The sequence below is a fragment of the Muntiacus reevesi genome, chromosome 2 (genome assembly GCF_963930625.1).
Source record: "Muntiacus reevesi chromosome 2, mMunRee1.1, whole genome shotgun sequence".
Lineage (NCBI taxonomy): Eukaryota > Metazoa > Chordata > Mammalia > Artiodactyla > Cervidae > Muntiacus > Muntiacus reevesi.
The window spans coordinates 227,857,170-227,882,384 of record NC_089250.1 but is presented as its reverse complement, the minus strand read 5'-3'; the positions used below and the strand labels follow the sequence as shown (position 1 = coordinate 227,882,384).

Genomic DNA, 25,215 nt, shown 5'->3' with positions numbered 1-25,215 from the left:
GTACCCCTTGTGCACCAGAAATAACCTCCAGGCATGACTCTGTACCAACCAGAAAATACCTTCCTTTAACAACCCCTCGGTGCTCCAGAAACTGCCTCCAGGCACTCCCGTGTGAGGACCAGAAACTACTTCCATGCTCAGCCTTGTGTGCCCCTGAAAACGTGAGGCACAACAGCTTGTGTGCCCCAGATCTCGAATGGTGCACCCTGCCGCTGTGCGCTCCAGATATTGTCCGTGTGCCCCTCTGTACTCACTGGAACCCCATCCGGGCAGCCTCCTGTGTACCCCGAAGCCACCTCTGCGCAGCCCCTGTGTGGTCCAGAAACTAGTCTGCCCAGCTGGCTGCACCCCTGTGAGACGCTCTTGCCCACCAGTGGACAGAGTTTGTGCAGGACTCTGTTGGGGCCCCTGGTGCATTGTCAGAAGGCCCTGCTGTCAGTCAAGCCCTCTGGGCAGTCTGTTAGATTCCATGGTTCGGGTTCTGGGGCGCGGCGGGGTGGGGCGGGGCTTCACAGTCTGTCTGAGCTTGATCGGTTTTGGGGGCATGTGAACCCCTAACAGGGTTCTAGAGTCCCTGCCTTTTGTAACCACCCCTTGTCCCTGCTCTGAGCACATCTTGGTTTGAACCTGGCCTGAGACTCCTTGTTAACTGGTTGTGAAGCAGGAGGCAGATACACACACACACACACACACACACACACACACACAGGCACACATACACACCCCACCCCCCACCCCCCCAAGCAGGGTAAAACAATTCATTGTCTCTTGAGGGAAACTCCAAGACAAGAATAGCAGGGCAATTAAGGGAGGAGGCTGGGCCCTACTCAAACCACCCAGACCACACATGTACAGAAAAACCTCCTTAGAAGCCAAAGAGGAGTCCTGTCAATGGATGGTCTACCCAGAAGCCTTTTCGGTAGGATCCATTTTGGCTATGAGAGGCACGCACTGATGGGAGGATTCTGAGATATGCCAAACATGAACCATGAACTAGGAAAATCAGAATGACTGACCAAAGGAAACCGAGAAGAAATGCCCCAGAAGAGGAAATCTAACTGCCAGGAGGATGTAACTCAGGGACTCCCCCTCTCCCTGAGTCCGCTTTTGTGCTTATCCACACAAACTGTACTCTTTTTCCTCTTAATAAATACTTTACTTGTTTCACTACTTTCTGTTTTTGTGGAAATTCTTCCCTGTGAAGCTGAAGGGTCAGGGCCCTTTGTCACTGACCACTGGTCTAGCAGCTAGAATCTGGTGCTCTCATCTCCACAACCCAGCCCAACCTCTGACTGGAAACCCAAGCCTCTCTTCAAGCCGTTCTTCAGGCCGAGGCCACTTGAGATCAGTTGCAGAATAGCTGATATGGGCTCTGCCCAGGGAGACGGCCCTCTAGGGGCTCCAGAATGAACTCCACGCTGCCGGCTCAGTCATGGCACCTGCCTCCATGGAGCCTATTACCAGGAGCCCCAGGAAAGGCTGTGGGCCTGCAACTCCAAGGGTGAATGAGGCGCGAGCAGAGGGATTTCCAGAACCAGATTCTGGGGAAAGTACTTGATCTATTGCCTCGGGGTGTGGTTCCAATGTGATGAAGGTGATTTCAGATGGATTTAAAGCATTTCTTATGGGAAAATCCCTCCCCATTAGCAAATTTAGGCCTGCCCACCTGCAGCCCACCAAGGTCCCCTCCTGCCTCCTCCAGCCAGGCTAGGTAAATCAGTGGCAGCAGCTGGGGGAGTTGGGAATAATTAGCCAACTCAGGACAAAAACCTTCGACTTGAGTTTTTCCTCCTTTAACATTAAACTGATCCCAAGTGTCAGCAAATACCCACAGTGTCCCAGCTTGTGACTTTAGACCTCCCTGAGAGGGTGCCAGCTGGCTGGCAGGCACGGGTTGGTAGCAGTGTTCTCGGGGGCTCTGGCCTGGAAAAGCACCAGCAGGGACATGTTGGGGGTCTTGTCTGGAGTCTGTCACCCACTAAGTTATTCATCTCAAGATACATCCAGCAAATGACCGGGCTGGGGAGGTGCTGAGCCCGGGTGGGAAGCCCTGCGCTGTAGGAGCTGTGCTCACCGTGTGTGGAGGCCCTGCCGGGCTGGGAGCCTCCCTGCTCCAGACCTTTATACTAAGAGAGGCTGGCCCAAGGGGCGGGCACATAAGTGTGAGTCCATTGGGAGTATATATGTGCATGCATGAGTGAGGATGTGAGGGTGTGGTGTGGAGGTGTGCACACACGAGTATGCATGTATGTGTGTTTGTGTGTGTGCCTATGTACAAGTGCATGTGAGGAGGTGGCAACTGAAGCCTGGATTTTGTTTTTAAAGAGCCTCCAGCAATATCCACACAGGGTTTCTCAGAGCCTGACCCCGCTGGCCCTGAGCTTCAGGACTCAGGCTCTCGTGTGTCCAGGTGTCCAGCCAGAGGCCCCTCCAGGGCTACAGTTGCCGATGACATGAGAGTTGAAGGCTTGGTGCCTTTATTGAGGGTCCAGCTGTGCCTGTGTATTCTACTGCCCGGGAGTCCTGCAGCCTGCCCAGGACTGGGCAGGGAATCACAGCCATTCCAGCCCCCAGAGTGTCAGAGAAGATACAGGCTGAGGAGGAGGGTCACGAGGGAGGCCAGCAGGGCCCCTGGCTGGAGGTGGAGGATGGGGGCCGCTGAGTAGCCGTACTTGGTCCTGCAGGAAGCCTCCAGCTGGCCCAGTGGGATGGGCTCCTCTCCAGGAGCCTGTTTGTGATCACTAACCTGGGGGCAGACACGGGTCAGCTGCCTGTCTGAGGGCAGGAGAAGGTCGGGGGTGGGGGCGGGAGCATGGCAGTCCCTCCTCACCTGCTCCACAGCCTCGAAGACCCTCAGCAGGTTTTCAGCCAGGGCACCCCTGACCTCCGCCTCTGTCCAGTGTCTCCTGAGCAGCTCAGCGACCAGGTCTGGATACTTGGACACATCCTCCAGCCCGGAGGGGAGCCTGAGATGTGGGCAGAGAGACAGAGTCTGCACCCTAGGGGCCCCATCCCAAGCCCTAGTGCCCTCAGGGCTCCCTTCCTCTGCTCCCCACAACATATGGGCAGTGTCTTGCCTTACCTGGACACGCCATCGTAGTCCCCACCAAAGCCCACGGCTCCAGCTCCTGCAACCTTCTTGATGTAGTCCAGGTGGTCTGCATGGAGGCAGCACGTGAGGCCTCGCAAGAGGGACATCCCCCCCACTCCCGCACCGCGGCCATTCATCACCACCTACCTGCCACTTGGGACAAGTTGGCCTCTGCTTTGCAGGAAACGTAGTCATTGTAGAAGTTCACCATCACCAGGCTGCCCGTCTGCTTCTGCAAGGGAGAGAGGGTGGAGCTGGGGGCAGGGCAGCCAGGCTGCAAGGGCCAGCCCCGGGCAGAGGCAGAAGCCCCACCCTCACCACCAGCTGCAGCACGTGGTCCGGCACGTTGCGACGGTGGTGGCACACGCTGTAGGCCGAGGAGTGGCTGAAGACGACCGGGGCCTTGGACAGCTGCAGAGCGGCCTCCATGGTGGCCACGGATACGTGGGCCAAGTCGATGATGACACCCAGCCGGTTCATCTCCTTCACGACGCTCTGAGGGGGGACAGGATCAGGGGACATGTCCAGCTCAGAGGGTCATGGACGACACCCTGGGACCAAGCAGGCTGCACTGCGCCCACTTGTGTTCACATGACCTTCTGGGGCTCATCATCGCCCCGTCCTCCACTCACCTGCCCAAAGGATGAGAGGCCTCGACTCTGGGCTTCGTCCTCTCCTGTGTCCACCAGCCAGTTGTCGGCCCTGGGAGAGCAGAGAGCGGGAGCCGGAGGGGAAGCGTGGTCGTCCAGACCCACCCACCTGGGGCCTCTTCGGAGAACAGCAGGTACCCCAGGGTCCCTGCCCCGAGACCCAACCCGGGGCTGCTCACCAGGGCGTGTTGCAGCTGTGGGTGAGAGTCAGGTAGCGCATGCCCAGGTGGTAGAGCGCCCGCAGGACACCCAGGCTGCTGTCGATGGAGTGGCCTCCCTCCACGCCAACCAGACTGGCCACCTTCCCCTCCTGAAAGGCCTGCCGGATGCCTGGGGAGAGGGGCTGCACCGTGAACAGACAGCCCAGCGGCTCTGCTCAGGACGCCCCCCACCCACCCCCCGGGGGCGCTGGCACCCACCTGCGCTGTCCGTGACACATAGAAAGGTCTCGGGGTAGAGCTGGCACATGCGCTGGATGACGTCAATCTGCTCCAGCGTCCGCTTCACCGAATCCTTGTTCTGGGTGTCGCAGGGCGTGTACGCAGACCAGAACTGGGGGCCACGGTGGGGAGGGGCTGGGAGCCGAGTGGTCGGAAACCAGGCCCTGCCCCTGCTCAGGCATACAGGCCTGGGGCTCCCCTCGCGCCCCAGAAGCCCGCCCCACAGCCTGGGTGGCTATCGGAGCCCCCGCGAAGGGCCCAGGAGGTACGCGGCCACGAGTGACAGGCGCCAAGGGAGGAGCGGGTGGGCTCCGCGTGTGGGCGGGCTCAGAGCCGGACCCTACCTGGGCCCCCACAAAGCCAGCCTTCAGCTTGGGGATGTTGGTGTGCGTGCCGTTCAGGCTGGTCAGGTTGGCCCTCGGGTCCTGAAGCTGATTGTTGAACTTGTTCAGCAGCTGCCAGGGCAGGTCATTGTGCCTGGAGGGGCCAAGAGGGGTCAGGATGGGGTTTCAGGACAGCTTCCTCCCAGGCAGGCTGACCCTTCTCTGGCTCCTCTTTTAGTGACTGAGGACTAGGAGGGTCGCAGGGTGATTGCTGTTACCTGAACACACCTGAGCACAGGTGAGCTTCTCAGCTGGCCCCACCCCCAGGCCAGGTCAGCGAACTGAGCCCTAAGCCGTCAGGTCTTCTCTCCCCGAGCCTTGCACTGGGGAAGAAGGAGGGCGCACACTGGCTGGCTTCAAAATGGGGGGTGGGAGGGGGGGCCGGGCGGTTAAAACAATCTCCATGGATAAGACTGGTTGCCATGGGCTTACTGGGTGTAGGGCCTCGGCGAGATTCACAGATTAAAGACGAAATTCTAGGACTCCCTGGCAGTCCAGTGGTTACGACTCCGCGCTACCAACGCAGGGGCGCGGGTTCCTTCCCTCAGTGGGGAACTAAGACCCCGCCTTGGGGCGTGGCCAAAAAAAGAAGCTGTAATCTCCCCTTGCAGGGACCGGGGGTTAGTGAGGGGCGTGGCCTTCCCTGGGGGAGGGTGGCCAACGGAGCAGCGCGCCAGTGCAGAATTTGGGGCCCCCTCCGCACCTCCGCTCGCCCCGCAGACCCTCTATGCCTGGGCACAGTCTTGCACCATTTCCAAGAGGATCCTCTATGCTTCCAAAAGACAGGCCCTCTGAAGTCTTCCCGGGAGCCAGGAGGCGAAGAGTGCATTGGAGGTGGGGTTGGGGCAGACGGGGAGATGGGAAGGGCGGACAGGACGGACCCGGAGGAGGAGGCGCAGGGGGCGCGGAGGGCTATCAGCCGCTGGGGAGTGGGCACCGGTGGGGCTGGGACACCTTCTCCCTGGACCCAGCAACTGACAGAGGGGGAGCAGGAGCAGCCCCCAGGGGAGAGGCCGCTGGGAGCCACAAGCTCCAGATGCTGGAAGTGGCCTCGGCCCTTGGGACCTGATGAGAGAAGCAGAGTCTCAGGCCCAGCCTGGACCCTCCGTCTAGCTGTTATCAGCCTGTGTATACACACGCATGGGACGTTCAGGGAGCCGTGCAGGGAGCCTCTCGTCTGCATCCCTGGTCTGGTGACAACGGGGACACCTGGAGAGGGCCTTACTCCCACTGGGAGCCCTCCCATCCAGGCATCCGCTGCAGCCCCGCAGCCAGGCCCGCTGTCCCCAGGACCCTCCCCCATCCCCAGCTCCGGCTCCCTCCTCATGTCTGTTTCTTCATCTGTTGGGTCTGCCTAGTTCAGATCAATCACTGTCTGTTAACACTGTGGTGGCCCAGGTTGTCCAGCCCCCTAGGGTGGGCTCTTCCTGCTGGTGGGAAGTGAGGGCTCGCTGGGCCCCACCCTGGGGCTCTAGATTGTGGAAGCTGCCCCAGGTGCCCTAGGCGGGGCTCCCACCCCAGCTGTGTTTTCTGCAAATTCTGAGATTTGACCGCTGGGCATGGCCTTTGCTGACTGAGAGGTGAATGAACTCCAGTGAGGCGAGGTCCTCACCTCATTGCAGGACTGGGGGGTGCTGTCCCTGGGGCAGCGCCACTGGGCAGGACTTTACTCCTTTGCTAGTCTAGGAAGTCCAGCCCCACCCTCCAGCTGCCTCCACTTTGTCCCTCCTTCCTCCCCTCAGCCTCTCCTCCTTTGTAGGCCTCCGCTCTGTGGGCATTACCACCTTTTGGAGCCTAGTGGAGCATCTCTCATTATCTTTGTGGCCTGGGTAGCATCCTCAGACATGATAGAGGACCCTTCCATTCTACTCAAAGAAGGGAGGAGAGGGTTCCTAGTGCTGGAGAGTGCTAGAAAGGACAACCAAATGCACACTTAGACCAGCTCTGGCATACGGATGTGATGTCTGGAGCTGGTGCAGCTATGTTAAATCATGAGGTAACTGTGGGAATGGTGGCTGCCCTGTTGTGGAATGCTGTGCCAGGGCTTCCTCTGCACTTCTCTGTGGTTAAAGCTACTTCTTTGTGGCTCTTATCTACACTGCTTTTGCTTTTGTCAACCTAGTTTTAGTTTTCTAAGACTTTGGATAATCCCAGATCCTAGCGTCCTGAGTACTCCTGGCTGTCTGGGCTCTGTGAGCCATCTTACCTCTCGCATGGACCTCTGGACAGCTCCATTACCTAGACAAAGACCCCCTCTCCGTGTGTCCGGCTGCCCTGAGTCCTCCAGAATGAAGGAACAGCTTCCCTGGTTCATTCTGCGGCATCATCTTCCTATGCTTGCTGGCCTGGGATGCCCAGTCCCTGAACCGGGACCTGTGAGACAGCAGGGCCTCCGGGGTGGGAGCCAAGGGCAGCGGCCTCTGCAGAAAGCTCTCTATGCCTGTGGGGCAGGCGGGTGGCGAGCAGGGGGAACAGGAGGTCCAGGAAACACGGGAAGGAGTGGTCAGGGGAGGGCTGTGGGAGGAGGGAAGTTAGGGCGCACACTGACCCTAGATGGCCACTTCCTTCTCTAGGGCTACCCTGCAGCTCCCGGCAGGTCTCATGTGACAAGACACTCACTTTCTCTGCTTTTCCCATAGAGCTTTTGTCCAACAAAACCCAGCAGCATGTAGTGTTCTCCTAACCTTCCCGGTACCCAAGAGCCAGCGCACACCAGATACTGTTCCTCTGGGCTGCGTGCAGCCAGTGTGCTGGCCACCATGGTAGGCGGGAGGGCAGGAGAGCAGGCGGGGCGGGAGTGTGTGTGCAGGTGGTGTCCTTCCCAGAGCTCTGGAAGTACTCGAGGAACTGTGGCCAGGATCAGGGGAGGGGGGCCCGGCCAGGCATGCCTGCAGCATCAAGGGGCCCCAGGGGCCGCTGTGCAGACTTTTGTTTGTTTGTTTCTTTTTATTGTTCCAAGCTCAGTGGGAGTCACGCCAGGGGGTGAGCATGAAGGACAGGGGTGGGACTTGGGTCTCCAAGCCTCCCCCTGGCTTCAGTGTGAGACCTGACCTCGAGCCTGTGGGAGGAGGGGACAGTCAGAGGTGCAGGCCTGACCCCAAGCAGGGGGTGGGGTGGTGGGGGAGGGTAACTGAAGGGGACAGGCGGGCCCAGGTTAGCTGTAACATCAGGGAGTGGCAGGGTGTTTCTAGGGTCTTGGCTGGAATGGTACCCGTGGGAGTGGGTGCCCAGGAGCTTGTCTGGGGCAATGAAGGCTGACATGCCTCCATGAGGTCAAGCTGGGACTTGATGGGGTCACGCCAGGTGGACGGGGCGGGTGGGTTTGACAAGAGGGCCTCAAGAAGAAGGGTCAAGAGGGCCGGCAGTGTCTCCCCAGTGCTACCATCCCTGCCCTTTCTGTGAGGCAGGGCCCCCAGCACCCCCTTCCCGAGCTGGGATCCAGCCCCCAGGAGGTTCAGGTTGGGCTCAGGTGCCCTGGGAGCTGCTGAGGTGCGGTGGCCTAGCCACTCACCCCCTTCCTGCTTTGTTCCTACAGACCCTCCCCTGGTGAAGTCTTTGTGGCCCTGAGATCCCACAAAGAGTCCAGCAAAGAGCAAAGGCCGTGTTTCAGTTGGAGAGACCGAGTCTCAGGGAGACAGGGCAGTGCCTGTCTCAGGTCACAAGAGCCTTGATCGCAGCTCCCCCAGCCCAGACCCCAGACCCGTCCCAAGTGACTGCTTACCCGTCGATGACAGGCGTGCTCTGCATGAGTCTCACCGCATTGTCCCGGAACTGGTCTGCAGTGCAGATGGCCACCAGGGGCCAGAGCCACCAGCCGGTCCACATGACGCCGTCCCTGGGCACCTGCTGCCTGCCGCTGCTGTGCGTCTATCCTGAGCGGCTGTCCTGCCAGAAGACGGAAGCCTTTGGTCCAGGTGATCGCTGCCCAACCTCCTGTTTATCAGTAATCAGCGCATTCCCTGTGAGGGTGGGAAGATGGGAGTTCCTGGACCCCGTGGCTGGGCGTCGCTGTCTGAGGCTGGGCGTCATTGTGCGAGCTAGGCCCAGGTGTAGTAAAACCCGAAGGGCGGAGCTGCTGCCCAGAGGACAGGAGAAGAGGCGGGGAGGGCCGGTCACCTCCACGCCCCACCCAGGACCCAGTGCCTGAGGTCTGCAAACAAGATTCGATTTTGAGTCCTTGAATGCACCCCTCGGTTTGCCTGTCGAGTAGTTTTATGTTACTTTCCACAGACAGTGGAGCACAGTCCCACAGGGGTGCTCCCACCACACCCCACCCTGGTCCTGGGGACAGCACTGTGACCCACGCTCAGCTGCAGTTTGGACACTGGGGCTTGGGGAGTGTTTGTACTTCCTTAGAACTGGGGGCTCACACAGGTCTCTCAGATGGATTTGTTTGAGGATCATCTCAGGTCTCTCAGATGGATTTGTTTGAGGACAAACAGGTCTCTCGGGTGGGGTGGTTTGAGGATGCTCCCAGGAGCCGCTGGGATGGGTGAATCAGTGATCCTTGTCCCACGGCTGGGCCAGCATCCTGGTTCTGGTGGGCAACTCTGGCTCCTCGGGGTTGCTGGGTTCTGCAGGGCTGGTCTTACCGGGTCATTCATGTTCAGTTCCAGGACTTCAGCTGCAGATGACTCTTGCAAGTTGGTGACAGAGGACACATTTCCAGGAGTTAAGCTCTGGGCGTGACCATACGTCCTTGGGTGACCCAAGAAACAGAAGACTCAAGGACACTCAACTACACCCATGGGAGGGCCAGTTACACCCTTGTTCAAACTCGAGAGGATTTCCAGGATGATAGCCCCGGAAGACGACAGCCAAGGGGCCCAAGTCTACACCCAGGAGGGCTTGTGCTGTGTGGGGTCTATTCCGCCTCCTCCCTCCAGTAACTCACAGCCTGTGTCCCTTGGTGGGGCTCGGGGTCAGGCTGCTTGTGCACATGGTCAGACTTCTCAGCCATGGCATCTGTCTGCGAACAGAAGTCATCATGGGCCCTCCTGCCGGGAGCGCTGACCTGTGGACCCGCGGGTCAGGCCCCCCACTCACACCTGAACCTGTCTGCTCAAGTCGATTCTTCATCATGAGGTCTCTGATTGCCTGACAGTCTTCCACACTCTGGGCCTCCTACTCACAGTGCCTGGCTTTGGATCTATGTTTCCCACTGAATTCCTGCGTCAGGCCCTCCGCCTCTAGGTTTATGTCCTGTTTCGCTAGAGTTGGTCCCCAAACCACCCCTGGCAGTGGTGTTGGGAAATGAATTTCCAAGCACTGGAATGATTGCACTTGACATTATTATGCCCTCATAACTGGATAACAGGTTTTTGCTGGCCTGGCACTTCTGGATCATAACCTGTTTTCTCTTGAAAGTGAAGGGCTATCCACAATGCACTATTGCTGAGAATTCAATTCTTTGTAGGCAGCTTGTTGCCTTCTTGCACAATCTCCTTGAGCTACCTCTTCCTCCTTGGCTCTGCACTTTCTCAGTGACATGCCTCACTGGAGACTGTTTTCATCTGACCAGCTCCTCATGCGGGGTCGCCGGCTCTGCTGCTGATCCCAGAACACACCCTGCAATCCTCCTCTGTCTGTTTCTGGGCACCATGCTCAGTCGGATGCTGGACCTCTGGCACTGCTCCTATTTGACTCTTGTGTTTTTCTCTCCTGTTTTAGGTTTTCTCATGCTTTTGTTCTATGCATTTCTATTCTGTGAATTTATGAATGGAATATTCTATTCTTTGAATTTATTCTATAAGTTTCCTTGTTTCTGAATTTAAGCACTTTCACCCAGTTTTCTTTCAGAAACTATATGCTTAACCTCCCAAAATGCTGTCTTGTGTTTCGTTGGTGGTGGGTTTCTTTTTTCTTTGTTCCTTGTTCTTATATGGAAGCAATATTATCTGGTATCAGTTGATAGTTCTGTTTTCTTTTCTCCTGTTTACTGGATGATAATGTTTCCTCTGGACCCCTTTCCCCCACTGTGTATTTCGACCTTTTGTCTCATGTACCCACTGTCCTCAGCCAGCTGGAGGTCTTTGTCACTTCATGCAGTGGCCAGAGTGCTGGATACAAGAGCCTCCCAATGCAAGAGGGGGCCCTTAATGTCAGAATGTAACATGAGCATATCACAGCAACCCTGATTCTCAAAACAAATATATTTTTAGGGACACTCCCTGGTGTCTTTTCCCCCAGGGTCAGCCTGGCCATAGACCAACCAGAACTGTCCATCTGTGTCTGTGGGCACCGGGGGTCAGCCTTTCCACCATCCAGCCATCCATAAGTCTGATTTTAGCCACGTCTCTCACTCCCACCTGCTCCTGTGACATCTAAGTTGAGCTCCCCTCTGGTTTCTGATGGGCCCCTGCCCTCTGCACCCCTGCTGCCCCCTTCTGTAAGTGCTCCTGAAGAGGCCATCTCCATCTAAGTTATCCCCCAAAATGGGCTGAATCTGCCAGTCAAGGACCCTTCCTCTCTGGGACGCTGCAGCTTCTGCCTGAGTCATTTTCTGCCACCTGGAGGGACATGGCAAGGAAATGCCCGTCTTGGGCCCACCTCTGACCTAAGGGCTGTGGTGGGTGTAGCTATGGAGGATTCTCACAGCATCTCTGCTTCTTCTTGTGCTGGCACCCCATGACATGAGCCTCAGGGACAGAGCGGACTCGACGGCCTGGCCCAGGTCCTTTGATTGGAGGTGGGACCAGCCTTTGTTGAGAGCACGAGCTTGGAAACAGGCCGCCCTGGGTTCACACTCCTGTGTGGCTGACTGCGTGTTCCAGAACTGGCAGCACTCGCCTGTCCATCCTCCTTACTCTCTGCCAAGAGGAGAGGCAGCCGGCTCGATCCTCAGAGAAAGCAGCCGGCATGACTTCTGTGCTGCCATCTGGCTCCTGTCCTGGACACGCCGTGGGGAACGCAGCCACCAGCCCAGCTCCCTCCGACTGATGGCCAGCTGATGCCCCCGCCAGCTCCTGGCTGAGGCCAGACTCTGGGCCAGAGACCAGTTGGCCCTGCTGGGTCTGGAAACATGAGTGATGCCGGAGACCCCTGAGTGCCGGCTGGAGCTCTGGAGGATTGCTTGTTCAACAGCAGGAAGCTGACTGTGGCTCTTCTCCCACAGCTGGTGACAGTGTTGGTGAGAGTGCCCTGGCCTGTAAAATGGGTGAGTAACCAGAACCACCTTGGGCTGCTGGGGGCGGCAGCGCCCCACCGTCTCCTTGGCAGCAAGAAGCCCCAGGTCCGTGGCGGCTGAGGATATGCACTCTCCCCTGGGAGAATGGCCAAGCCTTGCCGCCTGCTCAGCTCTCAGGGGAGCTGCCTAATTGTCTGCCTTAAAATGTTTTCACTTTTTGTTTAAATAAAGAGAATAAAGTTATTAATTGGAATCATTAGCATCACTTGCCATAATCAGAAGGAACACAGTGGCAATAAACACACAAAAACTAAGCAATGCTGTTGCATTTTGGCTGGAGCTCCAGAGAGGCATCCAGGGAGTGGTCAGAGCCTGCGTGGCTCTTCATAAACCCGCCCAGAGCAGCCCAATTGCTCACCAGAGCTCCCGGGAGGGTCCCCCAAGACTGCCCCCATCTGCACCTGTGCCCACAGAGGCACAGCCCCAACACAGCCCAGAGCAGCCGGAGGGCCTGAGTCCACAGCCTGTGCCACTCAGGAACACACACACAGACCTGCGTGTGCAGACACAGCACAGGCTTATAAGCACACCCATGTGGACTTGCTCATGTGATCAGACACACACAGACGCCAAGATGCAGATGTGCACACAGACACATATTTAGCATACCAATACGAACTCCCAGTAATACACAGGTACGTGGATGTGACCACACGCTCACACATGCTCTTTCCCCAGGCCTGGCCTCTCACGGACACGGCACACAGGCTGAGCCCTGCAGGTGCCCTCATCTCTGTGTCACTGTGCCCACCCAGCCCCCACGTCCACCTCGGGGCCTGCAGCTGGGCCTCAGCCCCGTGACCACCACAGGGCCTGGTACACGGCAGCCCCCAGTGGGCCTGGAGGCAGCGGGGTGTGCTGGCGTGTCCTGGGGAGCCCTGGGTGCAGGCCCTTCAGACCACGTGACCTCTGCGTCGGGGCGTCCTGGGGCCTCTCAGCTGTCCAGGCCATCGTGACGCCACCACTCAGATCTCTGCCCCCAACCCTCATGGATGGCCTCTGTCTACCCAGCCCCCAGGGGTGCCTCCAGGCTGCTGGCTTCTCCACAGTCCTCCTGGTCCCCCACTGTCCCCCCTGCCCCGACTGTCCCACACTGTCTCCCTCTGTTTCCACTGTCCACATCTGCCCCCCAATGTTCACATCTGTCCCCCTCTGTTCCCCTCTGCCCCCACTGTCCCCCTCTGTCCCCCACTGTCCCCCTCTGTCCCCCACTATCCCCCTCTGTCCTCCACTGTCCCCCTCTGTCCCCCACTGTCCCCCTCTGCTCCCACTGTCCCCCTCTGTCCCCACTGTCCCCCTCCATCCCCCTCTGTCCCCCACTGTCATGGGTCAACTGCACAGCCCCACTGGCTGCCCCCACTGCTCTGAGCTCCGTGGTCCACTGGCCACAGCAGCGGGTCCCTCCTTCAGGGGCTCCGGAGACACTCCCAAGAGGCCCTGGCCCTCCACTCACCCCTAGAACCCCAGCCCAGCAGGCCCTTTCTTCACCCGCCCGCGATGCACTCACCCGTTGGACCCGAACCGGTCCCCCTCAGTTCAGACGCAGAGACCTCACCCAGCATACAGTAGGTATCCACTAATGGCTGCCCTGCCGCGTGCTGCCCAAACCAGACAGCCCTCCCGCGATGGGAGGAGACAGGCTTCCTGCAGCTCTGCAAGTGCTGGTGCCCAGGCTCCCCAGGAACTGGAGGGCGGGCTCCCCTCAGGTCACGAGACCTGGGGGGTTGTTTCTGTTTTTCTCAAGTTGCACCCGCCCCTGAGTTTCACAGGCGGCCTCAGAGGGGTGAACGCAGCACACGTGTCAGCTGGTCTGAGTTTCTGCAGACACGAGAGGCAGGCATGCCCGGCACACACGGCCCACCCAGACTCAGCGCCCTCTGACCCTCAGGCTGGGCCTCCGGCCCAGGGCAGGCCAGACAGGGCCGGGCTGGGTGACAGGGAGTCGGGGTCCCCAGACAGGCGGGGGGGGGGATTCCCTCAGACAGGCTGGTGGCATCCAGGTGGGGGCTGAGTTAGGAAGTGTGGGGTGTCACAAGGATAGCTGGGCTGGGCCACGCTCCCCCCCCCCCCCCCCCGCCGCCAGGCCCACAGCATCATCTGGTAGCAGGCAACCTGGCACCTGAGGGGATGCCACCCCGCCCTCACTGCTGGGGTCAAGGGTGACGGCTGTGTCCAGGGCTGGAAGGCATCTTCGCTGCAGCCTGGCCCAGAGGCTGGGGCCCACATTCTATATGTGTACTACTCTCGACTCCAGGAGGATCTGAAGCAGGCAGGGATCGGAATGTCCTCTGGCAGAGACTCAGACCAGGAGAAGGTCTGTGTGGAGCCCCGGCCCAGCTGGGGGCTGGCTGCGCTAATTGGTTTCAGGATTCTGAGGTTAGGTTGGGGGGACACACCCTGGCAGGCACTGGCAAACAGCTGGCAGACAGCTGGCAGTCCCATCCCCACCCAGGGAAGGTCCCAGCAGGCTGGGTGGGGGCACAGTGCCCCACTCTCAACCCCCCTGCCCTGGCCCCCTCCTGGTTCACAGACACGACTCTGATGGGGACAGCCCCTGCCCCAACTGTGAGGCACTCAGTTACTAGAACTGGGAGGATGGGATGTAATAACGGGAGTGGGTCATATATGGGGATGTAGCGTGAGAAGGGGGTTCCAAGAGCAATGGGGGTCTTAGCGGACGGCAGCAGAGCTGGAGGGGCCACCTGCCAAGGCTCTGGAGCAAGTCATCTCCCTTGACCCTCCCCTAGAGGGTGGTGAGAGTTCAAGAGGAGGGCTGCTTCAGGGTGGAGAAGGGGCTGAGGCTCTGACCCTGGGCACCATGGACCAGGGCCTGGGGGAGGCAGCCATGTACAGCCCCTGCCTGGACAGTGATCCCCTCGTTCCATATTTGGGGTGGCACCCCTCTGCAGGCACAGATGTTGGAGAGGAGAACTTCCCCCTGGGTCTGCCCAGGGTCTTGGCATCACTGGATGGGTGGGAGGGCCAGAGGCGCCAAGGCCGGGGTGGAAGGGGCAGATTCCTACTTTTGATGTTATTACTCTTTGTAATAACATCTTTTGATGTTATTACTGTTTGACATTTTTAGCTTGTGTATTAAAATGGAAAAATAATTAAAACAGAGAAGAGTGTTTAAGCAGGCTCCGCACAGAGATGGGGGTGGGTGCCCCCCGACTCCAGGCACTCCACTCTCAGGGCCTGGCTTCTGGCTGAATTCCTGTGTGGATGCCAGGTGTCCCGCTGGCAGGCGGATGTCCCAGGAACGTTCGGATGGTGCCCAAGGGGGGGCAGGTCTGGGGGCCCCACCAGCTACCCCATCAGCAGGTCCCTCTGCCCACAGACTTCCCAGTTCCGGGGCACCTCCGTCTACACCCTTGTCCCAGCTTGGCCCCCCCATGCAGGGCAGGGTGATCGCTGAGCTGGACAGGGGCAGGGCAGACCACAGCCTCCCAGTGGGGCCAGCCTTGTCCCCTGAATCTGGGGCAAGGACAGCGGCGCTGGCATGGGGACACTCTAGATGTGGGCAGGATGCTGGTGAGAAAATGCTCCAGGTCTCTTAAGCACTGGGTGTGGGCTGCCCTGTCCTGTCTGTGAGACAGGCCTGGCGCCCCCCCAAGCTCGACCTGAGGCTGGTAGAGAGGCTCAGACATGAGGCCAGAGGCTCTGGTCCCCCTTGGACCAGCCCTCCCACTGCTGCCTCCTGGTGGCCAGTTGGGTCCTGCGGTGTGGCCCGGAGGTCTCACCTGTGGGGCAGGGCCCTGCAGACTCCGTGGCTCCCGTCTTTCCCAGGTCTGGAAACCGAGGCGAGGGGTGCACACAACCAGGCCTCATGGCTCGGAGCTGGGCTGGAGCCCAGGCTTCAGGACAGCAGAAGGTGGGAGAGGCCTGGGCCTCCCCTGCCTGCTGTCCCCAGGGGACCCGGAAGCCCTTGGTTCCCCTGTCCGAGGTCACCCTCTGTGGCCTCCAGAATTGCCCCGCTGCCCATTCCCAGTGGGCAAGGCCATCAGATGCCTTCCAGCCTTACTGCCTGGATGAAGAAGGAGCCCTTGTCCTCACCTTCCTCATCCCCAGAGCTCTGGACACACACGAAGATCTGGATTCATCAGTGAATCAGGAGACTGAGGCCTGGATGGGCCACACTCAGGAAAACCAGACGCCCCCTCCTGCCATGACACCAAACCACCGCCTCCCTGAGTCTGGACACATGCCCACAACAGCCAGCAAGTCTCAAGGGAGACGCTCTACTGTACTTTGTCCCCCATGGAAACAGCTCTACTGAATAAAAGTGACGCAGCTCCCAAGCTCCCTGGGCCCAGGCAGACCCCACCCACCAGTCCAGCATGACCCACACTGTGCTCAGCACTCCCTCCCTAGAATATGCTACGACCATCCCCCCGAAGGGCTTAAAGCCTGTCCCCTTCCTGTGGCTGAGACAGTGATGTCCACAGGAAAGGGGATTGAGTGAGGAAAAAGAAAAGTGACACAGTTCCTTGCAAGATTGTGAACTTCTAAAGCATTATTTAACTTGAAGTGAGGTAGATTCAGAGACCCTGACTGGTGAGGGGATGCTGAAGGTATGCTGGTCTGGGAAAGAAAGAAAGTTTAGTTGCTCAGTCATGTCCGACTCTTTGTGACCCCATGGACTGTAACCTACCAGGCTCCTCTGTCCATGGGATTTTCCAGGCAACAGTACTGGAGTGGGTTGCCATTTCCTTCTCCAGAGGATCTTCCCGACCCTGGAATTGAACCTAGATCTCCCACATTGTAGGCAGAGCTTTACCATCTGAGCCACCAGGGAAGTCCTGTTGCTCTGGGGGGTCACTTTTAACCATGTGTTTCTCAGAGAGGAAGGCAGGGCGGGCCCAGGGGCCCATCCATAGGGCCCTCTCCCCATCGGCCAGCGGGCGGCCGCTGGAAGGGGGCTCACAGCACAGGGGGCTGCAGGACCCATGCACGCATCCCACGTCCCAGCGCTTCAAGCCCACGGAACAGACCCACTCGGTTAGGAAACGTCTGCATTAGATACAAAGAACACAGCCCACTCGGGCTTTGTTACTGTTGAGAGTTGATCTGCTGCTGCCAGGAGAACCAAACGTTCTGAGCTCTCAGAATCAGGAGGCCCTTGTCATCTGCCGAACTTGGGCTCCTGCAGACGGCCCACTTTGATTCTTCCACTCCTTCCTTCACTCACTCATTCATTCAGCACATCCATCCTGCCTGACGAGGGGACGGTAGTGAGCAGAGAGAAGGGCAGCCAGGCAGAACTGCAGAAAAGGAAGACTTCCTGGAGGAGGGGACAGGTTAGCTGAATCTTGAAGGGTGGACAGCCAGGGAGAAATGTTCTGTGCAGAGGACAGCAGAGGTGTGGGAGTGGGAAGGTGGCAGGGGCCTTGCCGGCCCCAGCAGGTCTGAACCACATCCTAAGGATAGCAGAGAGGCCGCTGAAAGAAGTCGGGGTGCAGAGGGGAACCCTGTGAACCTCAGTTTCACACTGATCACAGCTCTCTTACCTTCTGGAATTCCATCTGCTTCAGGCTCCCTGTTTCCCTGCTCTGCTGACCTGGGCTCCGGCCACCTCCCCTCAAGGCAGCACCTCCCTAGTGGCAGACCCCCAACCCCCAGCAGCCCCCTGGCCCCAGCCTACTCACTGTGGCCTCAGCAGTGGTGCAGGCTTCGCCCCAGGACCTCACGGCCGCGCTGGTCCTACCCTAGCACCTACCTCTCCTCCTAGGAAGTAGAAAATACCCCATTTCCGCCCGAGAAACTCTGGCCTTCAGATTGTGGGGGGAGTGGGGCAGCTGTGTGGGGGAGGGACTGGCCCAGGAAGCTGTCTCCTCCCCTCTTAGCCTCCCAGCACCCTGCCCAGGGGAGAAGCGGCTATATGGGCTCCCAGCTTCCTTCCAGTGGGCAGCCCAGAGGAGTGGACGCAGTGCCAGCTGCCTCGTCCAATCTGCAATGGCAGATCTCAGCGACTGCTCCAGGCGTGCGTGCATAAGCCTCCTTGGTTCTTTTTATTTTACATTTTAACGTGAACATATCATATATGTACCACAAGCTATGCAAGTCATGTTTGTACATCCACACAGAAATGTTCACAGCAGCCAAAAGATACCAACCCAAAAGCCCAACATCTGATGAATAAACAAAATGTAGTCCATCAAGCTGTGTGGTTAGAGTCACATCATGTGAGGCAGGTGCCTCGATGCCCACCAGCTAGGGAACCTGGAGGATGCGCTCCAGGGGGTGTGGTTACGGGGACAGAGGTCACAGTGCCTTTTATAGCTGTTACAGCCCAATTGCCCTCATGGACATCAGTAACCCCTGACCTGGCACACAAGCCCCCGCCCAGTACCGCCACATCCGGGTTAGGATTTCAGCACGTGAAGAGGGCGCACATGTTCATTGTGTAATAGGTGGCAGGTGAGCTGTATCTCAGCAAAGCTATCACCACCGCAGCACAGAGGGCAGCTCTGACATCCACCCAGAGTGGACGGACCCACAGATCGTAGCGCATCCACACATGGAGGGTGGCGTGGAATGAACGGAAACTGTGGACACATACACATGCAACAACACGGCTGAACACCCAGCATGGGAAGGAGTCACAAAGATGCTTGGCCTCAGTCCCTGGCTTCTGGGACAGGTAATCCAGGCAGTGGGAGGTTTGAGGGTCCTGGACTGATCAGGAGGTGGCCGCAGCCCAGGGTGTGCCTCTTTGGTGGACAAGGAAAATAAGACTTGGATCCCAGGAGGCAGATGGCCAGCCGGGACCCCCCCCCAGCAAAGGGGAAGGAGGACCCACTTGAGCCAGAGTGGGCTTTGGACTTGCCCCTGGGCTGCCCCGCCAGTCCAGTCAGAGCCCAGACTCTTCCCCGGCCCCTGGCCTCGCACAGCTGGCCTCCCACCACCCCATGGACCCCCTTACCCCTCCCTCCCTGCCCGCCAGCCAGGCCCCCAGCGATGCCTGCACCAGACATCCACCCACACAGTCCGCCTTGGCCTGATTCCAGCAGCGTTTCCCCAAACAAGGTCACGTTCACTGCTCCGGAGGATGTACCTCTGGGGGCCACCACCCCACTCACTGCAGCTGGGTCTCACTAGTGCTCCATTTCCCAAAGGGGCTCACGGTGTCAGACTGCCTGCAGAAGCCACCCAGCCAGTGGGTGAGCTTCCAATCAGGGTTGGGAGGGACACAGGAACCCCCCTCGCAGGGACACGTGCCTCATCCAGGCGGGGCACCAGGGGGTGTGCATCCCAAGATCACTCCAGGATGTTGCCCTGCCCTCCGCGGAAGACGGGGTGTCACACAGGCCCTGAAACACCAGAGTCAGGAGACCCCTGAGATGGTCCTCTTCCTGGGGGCAGATGTCACAGGAAGAAGGGGAAGCTGGGTGACAGAGTGGAGGGTGAGCAGCCCCAGTGGAGGCAGAGCTCACTAGCTGAGGTCCCGGGGGAGGCCGGGAGACAAGCCTCCCCCTCAGAGATGGGCTCCCCCAGGAACCCATGGATCAGCCTGAGCGGAGTGTGTCCAGGATCCTACTGGGGACTGGTGCAGGGGGACCTTGGCGGCCTGGAGAAAGCCCCACGGCCATGAAGGCTCTTTTCCTTTATCCTGGATGATTCTTCCGGAGCACTTCTGCTCCACAGGACACCTGAGGATGGGGAGTGGGGGGGAGAGGCAGGGTGGTGGCGGGGTCACAGCACACCGTCCCTCACTGGGGGCCCGGCGGGGACAGGGCCCGGCTGGCAGGACTGAAAGGACCACCCACTGGTCAGTGATGCAGGCAGGGCCAGGCGTCGGCCCTACGTGGTCACCGCAGGAGAGTCAGCTCAGGAAAAACGAGGTTGAAATTCGGCCTCCAGGACCTTTAAATGGAAGCTGCTGGACTGAATCCCAAGTCCACGCACCACGCCGACCTTGGAGGACGGGTTTCAACCAGTGATAACTGTTGCGAAAGGGAAAGAAGCCCATGTTACCACCCCTGTGTCTGTGCCTAGAGACGGGGGTGGGGGTGAGCCAGGTTTGGCCGTTAGGGGAGCAGGAATCTACGAAAAGTAGGAAGGCCCTCCAGCGCTGTCCATGGGAGCTGGAAAAAGGCAGGTGAACAGGATGTAAGAAGCAGGTGTTGGCTCCCAGCCCATCCTCTCCAAGTGAGAAAAATGCTTGTTCACTCTGCTCTCAAACAATAACACGCAGAAACACCACAGCTCAGCAGAGCTCTAGCAAATAAGCAAATGTTAATTCACACGGAGCAGAAACCAAGCAATTCTGACCCTTAGACCAGTAAAAGTCATGGTCTCTCCTCTACCTTTCACTTTGTTAGGTGTGTGATTGAAATATGTCATTCGGAAGTTATCACATTAAAGGAAGGGGGGCTTGGTCCTGGTTCCAGCTTTTCCAAGTGAAGTCTTGTCTCCGAGAAGGCTGAAACAAGCCTCAATTCCTCTAGCTGCCCTGAGTTCTCAGGCACTGTAAAAGGGTCTGGCCATCCTGGGGTGGGGTTTAAGCTGTTAGAACAGTGTTGGTATGTGGCCCAGACTTTACAGGCTTGAGGCTTACGGGAAGAGGGGCTTAGGTGAGGCTGGTGGGGGTCTGGTCATGGAAGGAGACCTGGGGACGGGAGATCAGTGAGTCCACCCTGGTCACTCTTACTGAGCAGCACTCTCTCTGAGTGCCCGAGAACACAAGGCCCAGACCTCAGGTTCCAGGAAAGGGTGCCCCCGGCTACCTGGTCAGCTGGGTGCTTTCCTGCGGTGTCAGAGGGCTGTCCCAGGGTGGCAGTCAGCGGCATGGAGGGCAGGGTAATAGCAACAGTTCCACTTCAGGCTGGGGAGCTGGGGTGCACACCTCGAGGGTGACGAAGGAGGATGATGCCTAAAGCACCTGGCCTGGGACGCTGAGCCCTCTTCCCAGTGTGTGAGATGGCCTCAGTCCACCCAGATGGCCCTGACATGCTCTCCCCACCAATTCTAACTCTTCATTCTCCCAGCCTCAGATAGATGTCACTGCTTCCAGGAAGTCTTCCCTGCCTTCACCATTCGTGTGGGTTCAACACTTTCCTCTGACCCCACTGACCCCAAAGTACCCTCAAACTCCTTGGTGAGCGCCTGGTACTTTGGCCTGACCTCCACTCACTGGTGAGCCCCCCAAAGGCAGGGCAATATTGGTCATGCTCAGAGCTGTATTTCCAAGGCGGCACGAAGTGTACACCCTAGAAACGTTCCTGGATGGGCTGATAACAGCTCTGGTTACCACTTCTCCATGCGGGAGATTATCTGTGAGAAATGTGATGCTGTTTTTTATCCACCGAATGTCCATAGGTGAGGAAAGGGTGCAGATGAATCCAGGGTGTTCCGTCCGTGAGAAGCACCGAGCTGCGTGGGAGACGCTGGCTGGATACGGCTTAGCAGGGGCAGCTCACAGCTCACTGCCCTGCTTAGACCACGTGAGGAGGGTCAGCACGTGGAGGCAGCAACCCATCCAACCTGCCTCATGTTCCACAAACCCCATGCAGAGCATCGTCTTGTATAATGGAAGCAAAGTCAGAAAGCCCTCCTGGAAGGAAGCAAAGGGCAGGAGAGAAAAATACTGATGTAGCAGGCTGGCACACCCCAGGGGAGGATCAAAGACCGCTGGTGACCTAGGAAAACATGTCTGTAATAGTGCGCACGGCACACCAAGTCTTGTAAGTCATTTTCTAAAAATGAGCAATTCAACAGAAAAATGGGCAAAGGGCATGAACAAAGAGATGACAAAAAAAAAAAAAAATGCTGAACCTCACACAGAATGAGAAAAAAGGAAACTTAAACTACAATAAGATTCTTGTACAAATATTACTGGCAAACTCCAAAAGTTAGTTCTCATTTAAGGGCTTGTACAATTCCATTGGGCCTGCCTGGATCTCCTGAGCCAGATAATGCATATGCATAGGTTCCAGAAGTAACCCCCAACCGGCCCTTGTGCTCAGCCTTCACCATCCCACCCCAACCTGGGGCGGGCAACCTCATTCTACGCACACACTTTCTCTTCTTGTGTCTCCTCAGATAGGTGCACATGTGTGTAAGCACATGTGTGTGTGTGTGTGTGCACACACCCTCACGCACCCTGCTGTCTGTCAGGATGGTGGGAGATGGGTGTTTGCAGCACAGGGAGCAAGTCTGGAGCTCTGGGTGGGGACCCCCTCATCAGCCCTCAAGAAGAGTGAAAGCATTTCTAAGAGAGCTGTTAACTGCCAGGTCAACTCCCAGTACCACTCTTCAGGTCAAAGGTTACTGCATTTGAGAAACCCCAGCAGGGTCCCAGGTGTGTGTGGGAGCAGGGAAACCATACGCTATGTGAGGGGAGCTGGCCAAGGTCTATGCAAGTTCCCCTGCCTTGCAAACAGGCAGGAGTGGTAGGAAAACGTTCCTCGGTTGTCTGCTGGGGTTTCTCAAATGCTGTAAAGGTGTCACAGGTAGCGTCCACATTACCTCGGCCTCTATCAAGGCACCTCAGAGGGTGGGAGTGAGGCTGCAGGAAGCCCTCGGGGATGGGCAGGATACAGGAATCAGCCAGGAGGGCAGAAGCCCCGCCAGCTGGCCCTGAGAACTTCTTGGCCTTTTTCCCAGTCAGCAGCCAATTCCTCAGGCAATGGAAGGGTCCCTGGCCAGCCCACCTCTTGCCACCCACTGCTGTACCATTTCAGGCATGCCCACTCACCACCCACCTCCAGCTGGGACCTGACCCTGCCCTGAAGGTAAGTGGAATCCGCCTCCCGGCAGCCCAGTGAGAGTAAATCTGGGGTTCTTTGGGTCTCACTTTGTGCACAAGTCCCAGAAGAGAGTGGGTGGGGGCAAACATACCGAAACCTGACCTCAGAGGCAGGGTCCGTGCAACAGTCCCTGATCAGGAGTAGCGGGGTGGTAAAAAGGCCTGAGTCACTCGTCCTGGGAAACGGGTGGTTATAGTTCCCAAAACTGACATCAACTTGAGATTCCGTGGTTTTCATGTGGTTCACTGAGCCTTTTACAATTTAATAAAATTCAATTTATTAATGTTATAAACTTTCAATCTCAGTTTCTTACACATTCAACCTACAAAGTTTAATATTCTGTTTCTCCATCACTTTTAAAGAGTTTTTGATTCACATCTGATTCCATTTACAGACCTAGACAAGCTCCTACAAACATTTTTAATTGTATAATATTAATACATTCAATCCGTTGAAGCTGGAGCCCCAAGAGCTCTCTGAGCCAGCCCAATATTGTGTGTACACAGTAAGATTTCAACTTCAAATCACATGTTGAATTTAATTTCTCAATCACATGTTTTACATTGCTTTTCCAAGGCTGACCTCTCAGACATCCACAATCCCTCATCCCAAGCTCCTGGAAATGAGTGTTTAGCAATTCAGAGCATATTGATTTTAGGAGGTGGTATCCATTTCCACAGATGCTGTGATGCCCAGCAGCAGCCAGCAATGGAGAACACACAATGACTGTTTCTGCCGCAAGATATTAGAACATTCACTCCAAGTGAGACAAATATTATTATCAATTTTCTGTATCTGAAAGAAAGAAAAACATCCCATTTGTAATAGTGTCAAAAACAATAAAGTCCAGGAATAAATTTAATCAAGAAGATGAAAGCTCTGTAAATTGAAAACTGTGAGGCACTGATGAAAGAAACTGAAGACACAAATAAATGGAAAGTATCCCACGTTCACAGACCAGAAGATTTAATATATAAATAAACACAAAAAAGCCATTGTGAGATATCACTTCACACCTGCCAGAAAAGGCAAGGGAAAAAAAAGTGTCAGCAAGGATGTGGAGAAAAAGAAACTTTCATGCATTGTTGGTGGGAATGTACATTGGTACAGCTGCTATGAAAACAGTATGGAGGTTCCTCAAGAAATTAAAAACAGAACTACTATGTGATCCAGCAACTCCACTCCTGGGTGTTTATCCAAAGGAAATGAAAACACCCTTAAAGGGACATGTGAACTCATGTGTTCACAGCACAACTGTTCACAACAGCCAAGCCATGGATGCGACCTGAGTGTCCATCAATGGCTGATAGGTAAAACGATTCTCCCCCACCGGTCCCTGTTCTGTCTGTCTCACACACACACACAGGAACATCATTCAGTGATAAAAAAAAAAAAGAAGAAGGAAATCCTGCCATTTCTAGAACATGGATGAACCTCGAGGGCATCACGCTCAGTGAAATAAGCCACAAAGAGAAACACTCTGTTCTCACTGTAGGCGCTCAGTTATCTGTGGAATCTAGAAAGCCCAGCTCCTAAAGACAGACAGTATAACTGTGGCAAGCAGGCGCTGGGGGAGTTGGTCAAATGATTTCCACAGATCTGGAAATCAGATTTCCAGTTGTGAGCCCTGGGCTTGAATGTACAGCCTGGCAACTGCAGCTCACAATACTGTGTGTGAAGTTGAAAGTTACTCAGGAAGGAGATGTGAAATTTCATTCCACACAGAGAAAAGGCAACTCTGTGAGGTTATGCCAGTGCTAGCTAGCCCTGCTGTGGGAGTCACCCCGCGGTGGGCAAGTGTATCAGTTCACCATGTCACACTCCTTCAGCTGAGTTACCTGTCACCGGCATCTCAGAAAACTTGGAGAAGAAACTGTGGGGGTCCCAGGACTTGCCGTCTGCAGGGGCGGGTTGGGGGTGGGGGTGCTGTGAGCGCCTGTGTTTGGGGGCGCCCCCTAGTGGAAGCCAGCATCCTGCCGTTTCGCCCTTTGTGAAGCGTTTGGGTCTGGGGGTGTGAATCCAGCTCTTGAGGGACCCCCGGCCCTGGCCTCCAAGAGTTGGCTGCCCTCCAGGACCGGTAGGGTTGGGAGGAGGAGTCTGTCATGACTAGTCCACATCAGAGCTCTCTACCCCTGGTGTGAGAAAACAGTTTATCACAACAAACCACGGGGGACTTCCCTGGTGGTCCAGTGTTTGAGAGTTCACCCCTCCCACTGCAGGGTACGCAGGTTCAGTCCCTGGTGGAACTAAGATCTCACATGCCTTAGGGAAATGCAGCCCCACAAGAGCCAATGTGCCACAACTACTGGGTGTGTACGCTCTGGAGCCCCAGAGCCACAACAAAGACAAAGGAAAAAAAAGCATGGTTACAAAATTCTTCCATTTAAACAATAAAGTATTCTAGAAAAATTAAAAAATTAAGCAAAAAGCAGATGTCCCTCGACACCTCTGATGCACCAAGTCCCAGAAAACCTCTGGTCCCCAGTTCCCCCAGCCCCTTGGAGTGGAGATGTAGGGGCAGCTGCCATGGTTCCCCAGCTCGCAATGCTATCAAAACCTTGATTCCCTGTCCACTGATGCCAAACAGAAATATGGAGACACAGTCTGGAGGAAGTAGAGAAGAGTAGCTTTATTATCTGTGCCAGGCAAGATGGAAACACAGCAGGCTAGTGCCTCAAGAACTGTGCCCCCTTTTCTCAGGAATAGGGAGAGGTTTT

At 56.9% G+C, this 25,215-nt stretch overlaps 1 protein-coding gene across 3 annotated transcripts; it reads right to left on the bottom strand.

Annotated features, from left to right (window-relative positions):
- Window positions 1-828: 828 nt before the first annotated feature.
- Window positions 829-13,423, bottom strand: DPEP1 (dipeptidase 1). 3 transcript variants are annotated; one of them, XM_065925218.1, is made up of 12 exons: window positions 13,258-13,423; window positions 9,157-9,243; window positions 8,286-8,523; window positions 4,526-4,658; window positions 4,161-4,293; window positions 3,921-4,071; window positions 3,724-3,793; window positions 3,410-3,586; window positions 3,239-3,323; window positions 3,083-3,158; window positions 2,831-2,966; window positions 829-2,746 (listed from the first exon to the last, which is right to left on the bottom strand). In XM_065925218.1, the coding sequence occupies exons 3-12, from the start codon at window positions 8,387-8,389 to the stop codon at window positions 2,579-2,581; spliced, it is 1,233 nt and encodes a 410-aa protein (XP_065781290.1). In that variant the 5' UTR covers window positions 8,390-8,523; window positions 9,157-9,243; window positions 13,258-13,423; the 3' UTR covers window positions 829-2,578. The 3 variants fall into 3 exon arrangements, with proteins under 3 accessions (XP_065781290.1, XP_065781289.1, XP_065781291.1); XM_065925217.1 differs by having other exon boundaries at window positions 8,286-8,449; XM_065925219.1 differs by having other exon boundaries at window positions 8,286-8,444.
- Window positions 13,424-25,215: the final 11,792 nt, after the last annotated feature.

Coding starts and splice junctions, on each gene's coding strand:
- DPEP1 (XM_065925218.1), bottom strand. CDS start 8,389: ATGTGGACCGGCTGGTGGCTCTGGCCCCTGGTGGCCATCTGCACTGCA. Junction 4,072..4,160: donor ATGTGTCACGGACAGCGCAG/GTGGGTGCCAGC, acceptor CCCTCTCCCCAG/GCATCCGGCAGGCCTTTCAG. Junction 3,794..3,920: donor CACAGCTGCAACACGCCCTG/GTGAGCAGCCCC, acceptor CTGCTCTCCCAG/GGCCGACAACTGGCTGGTGG.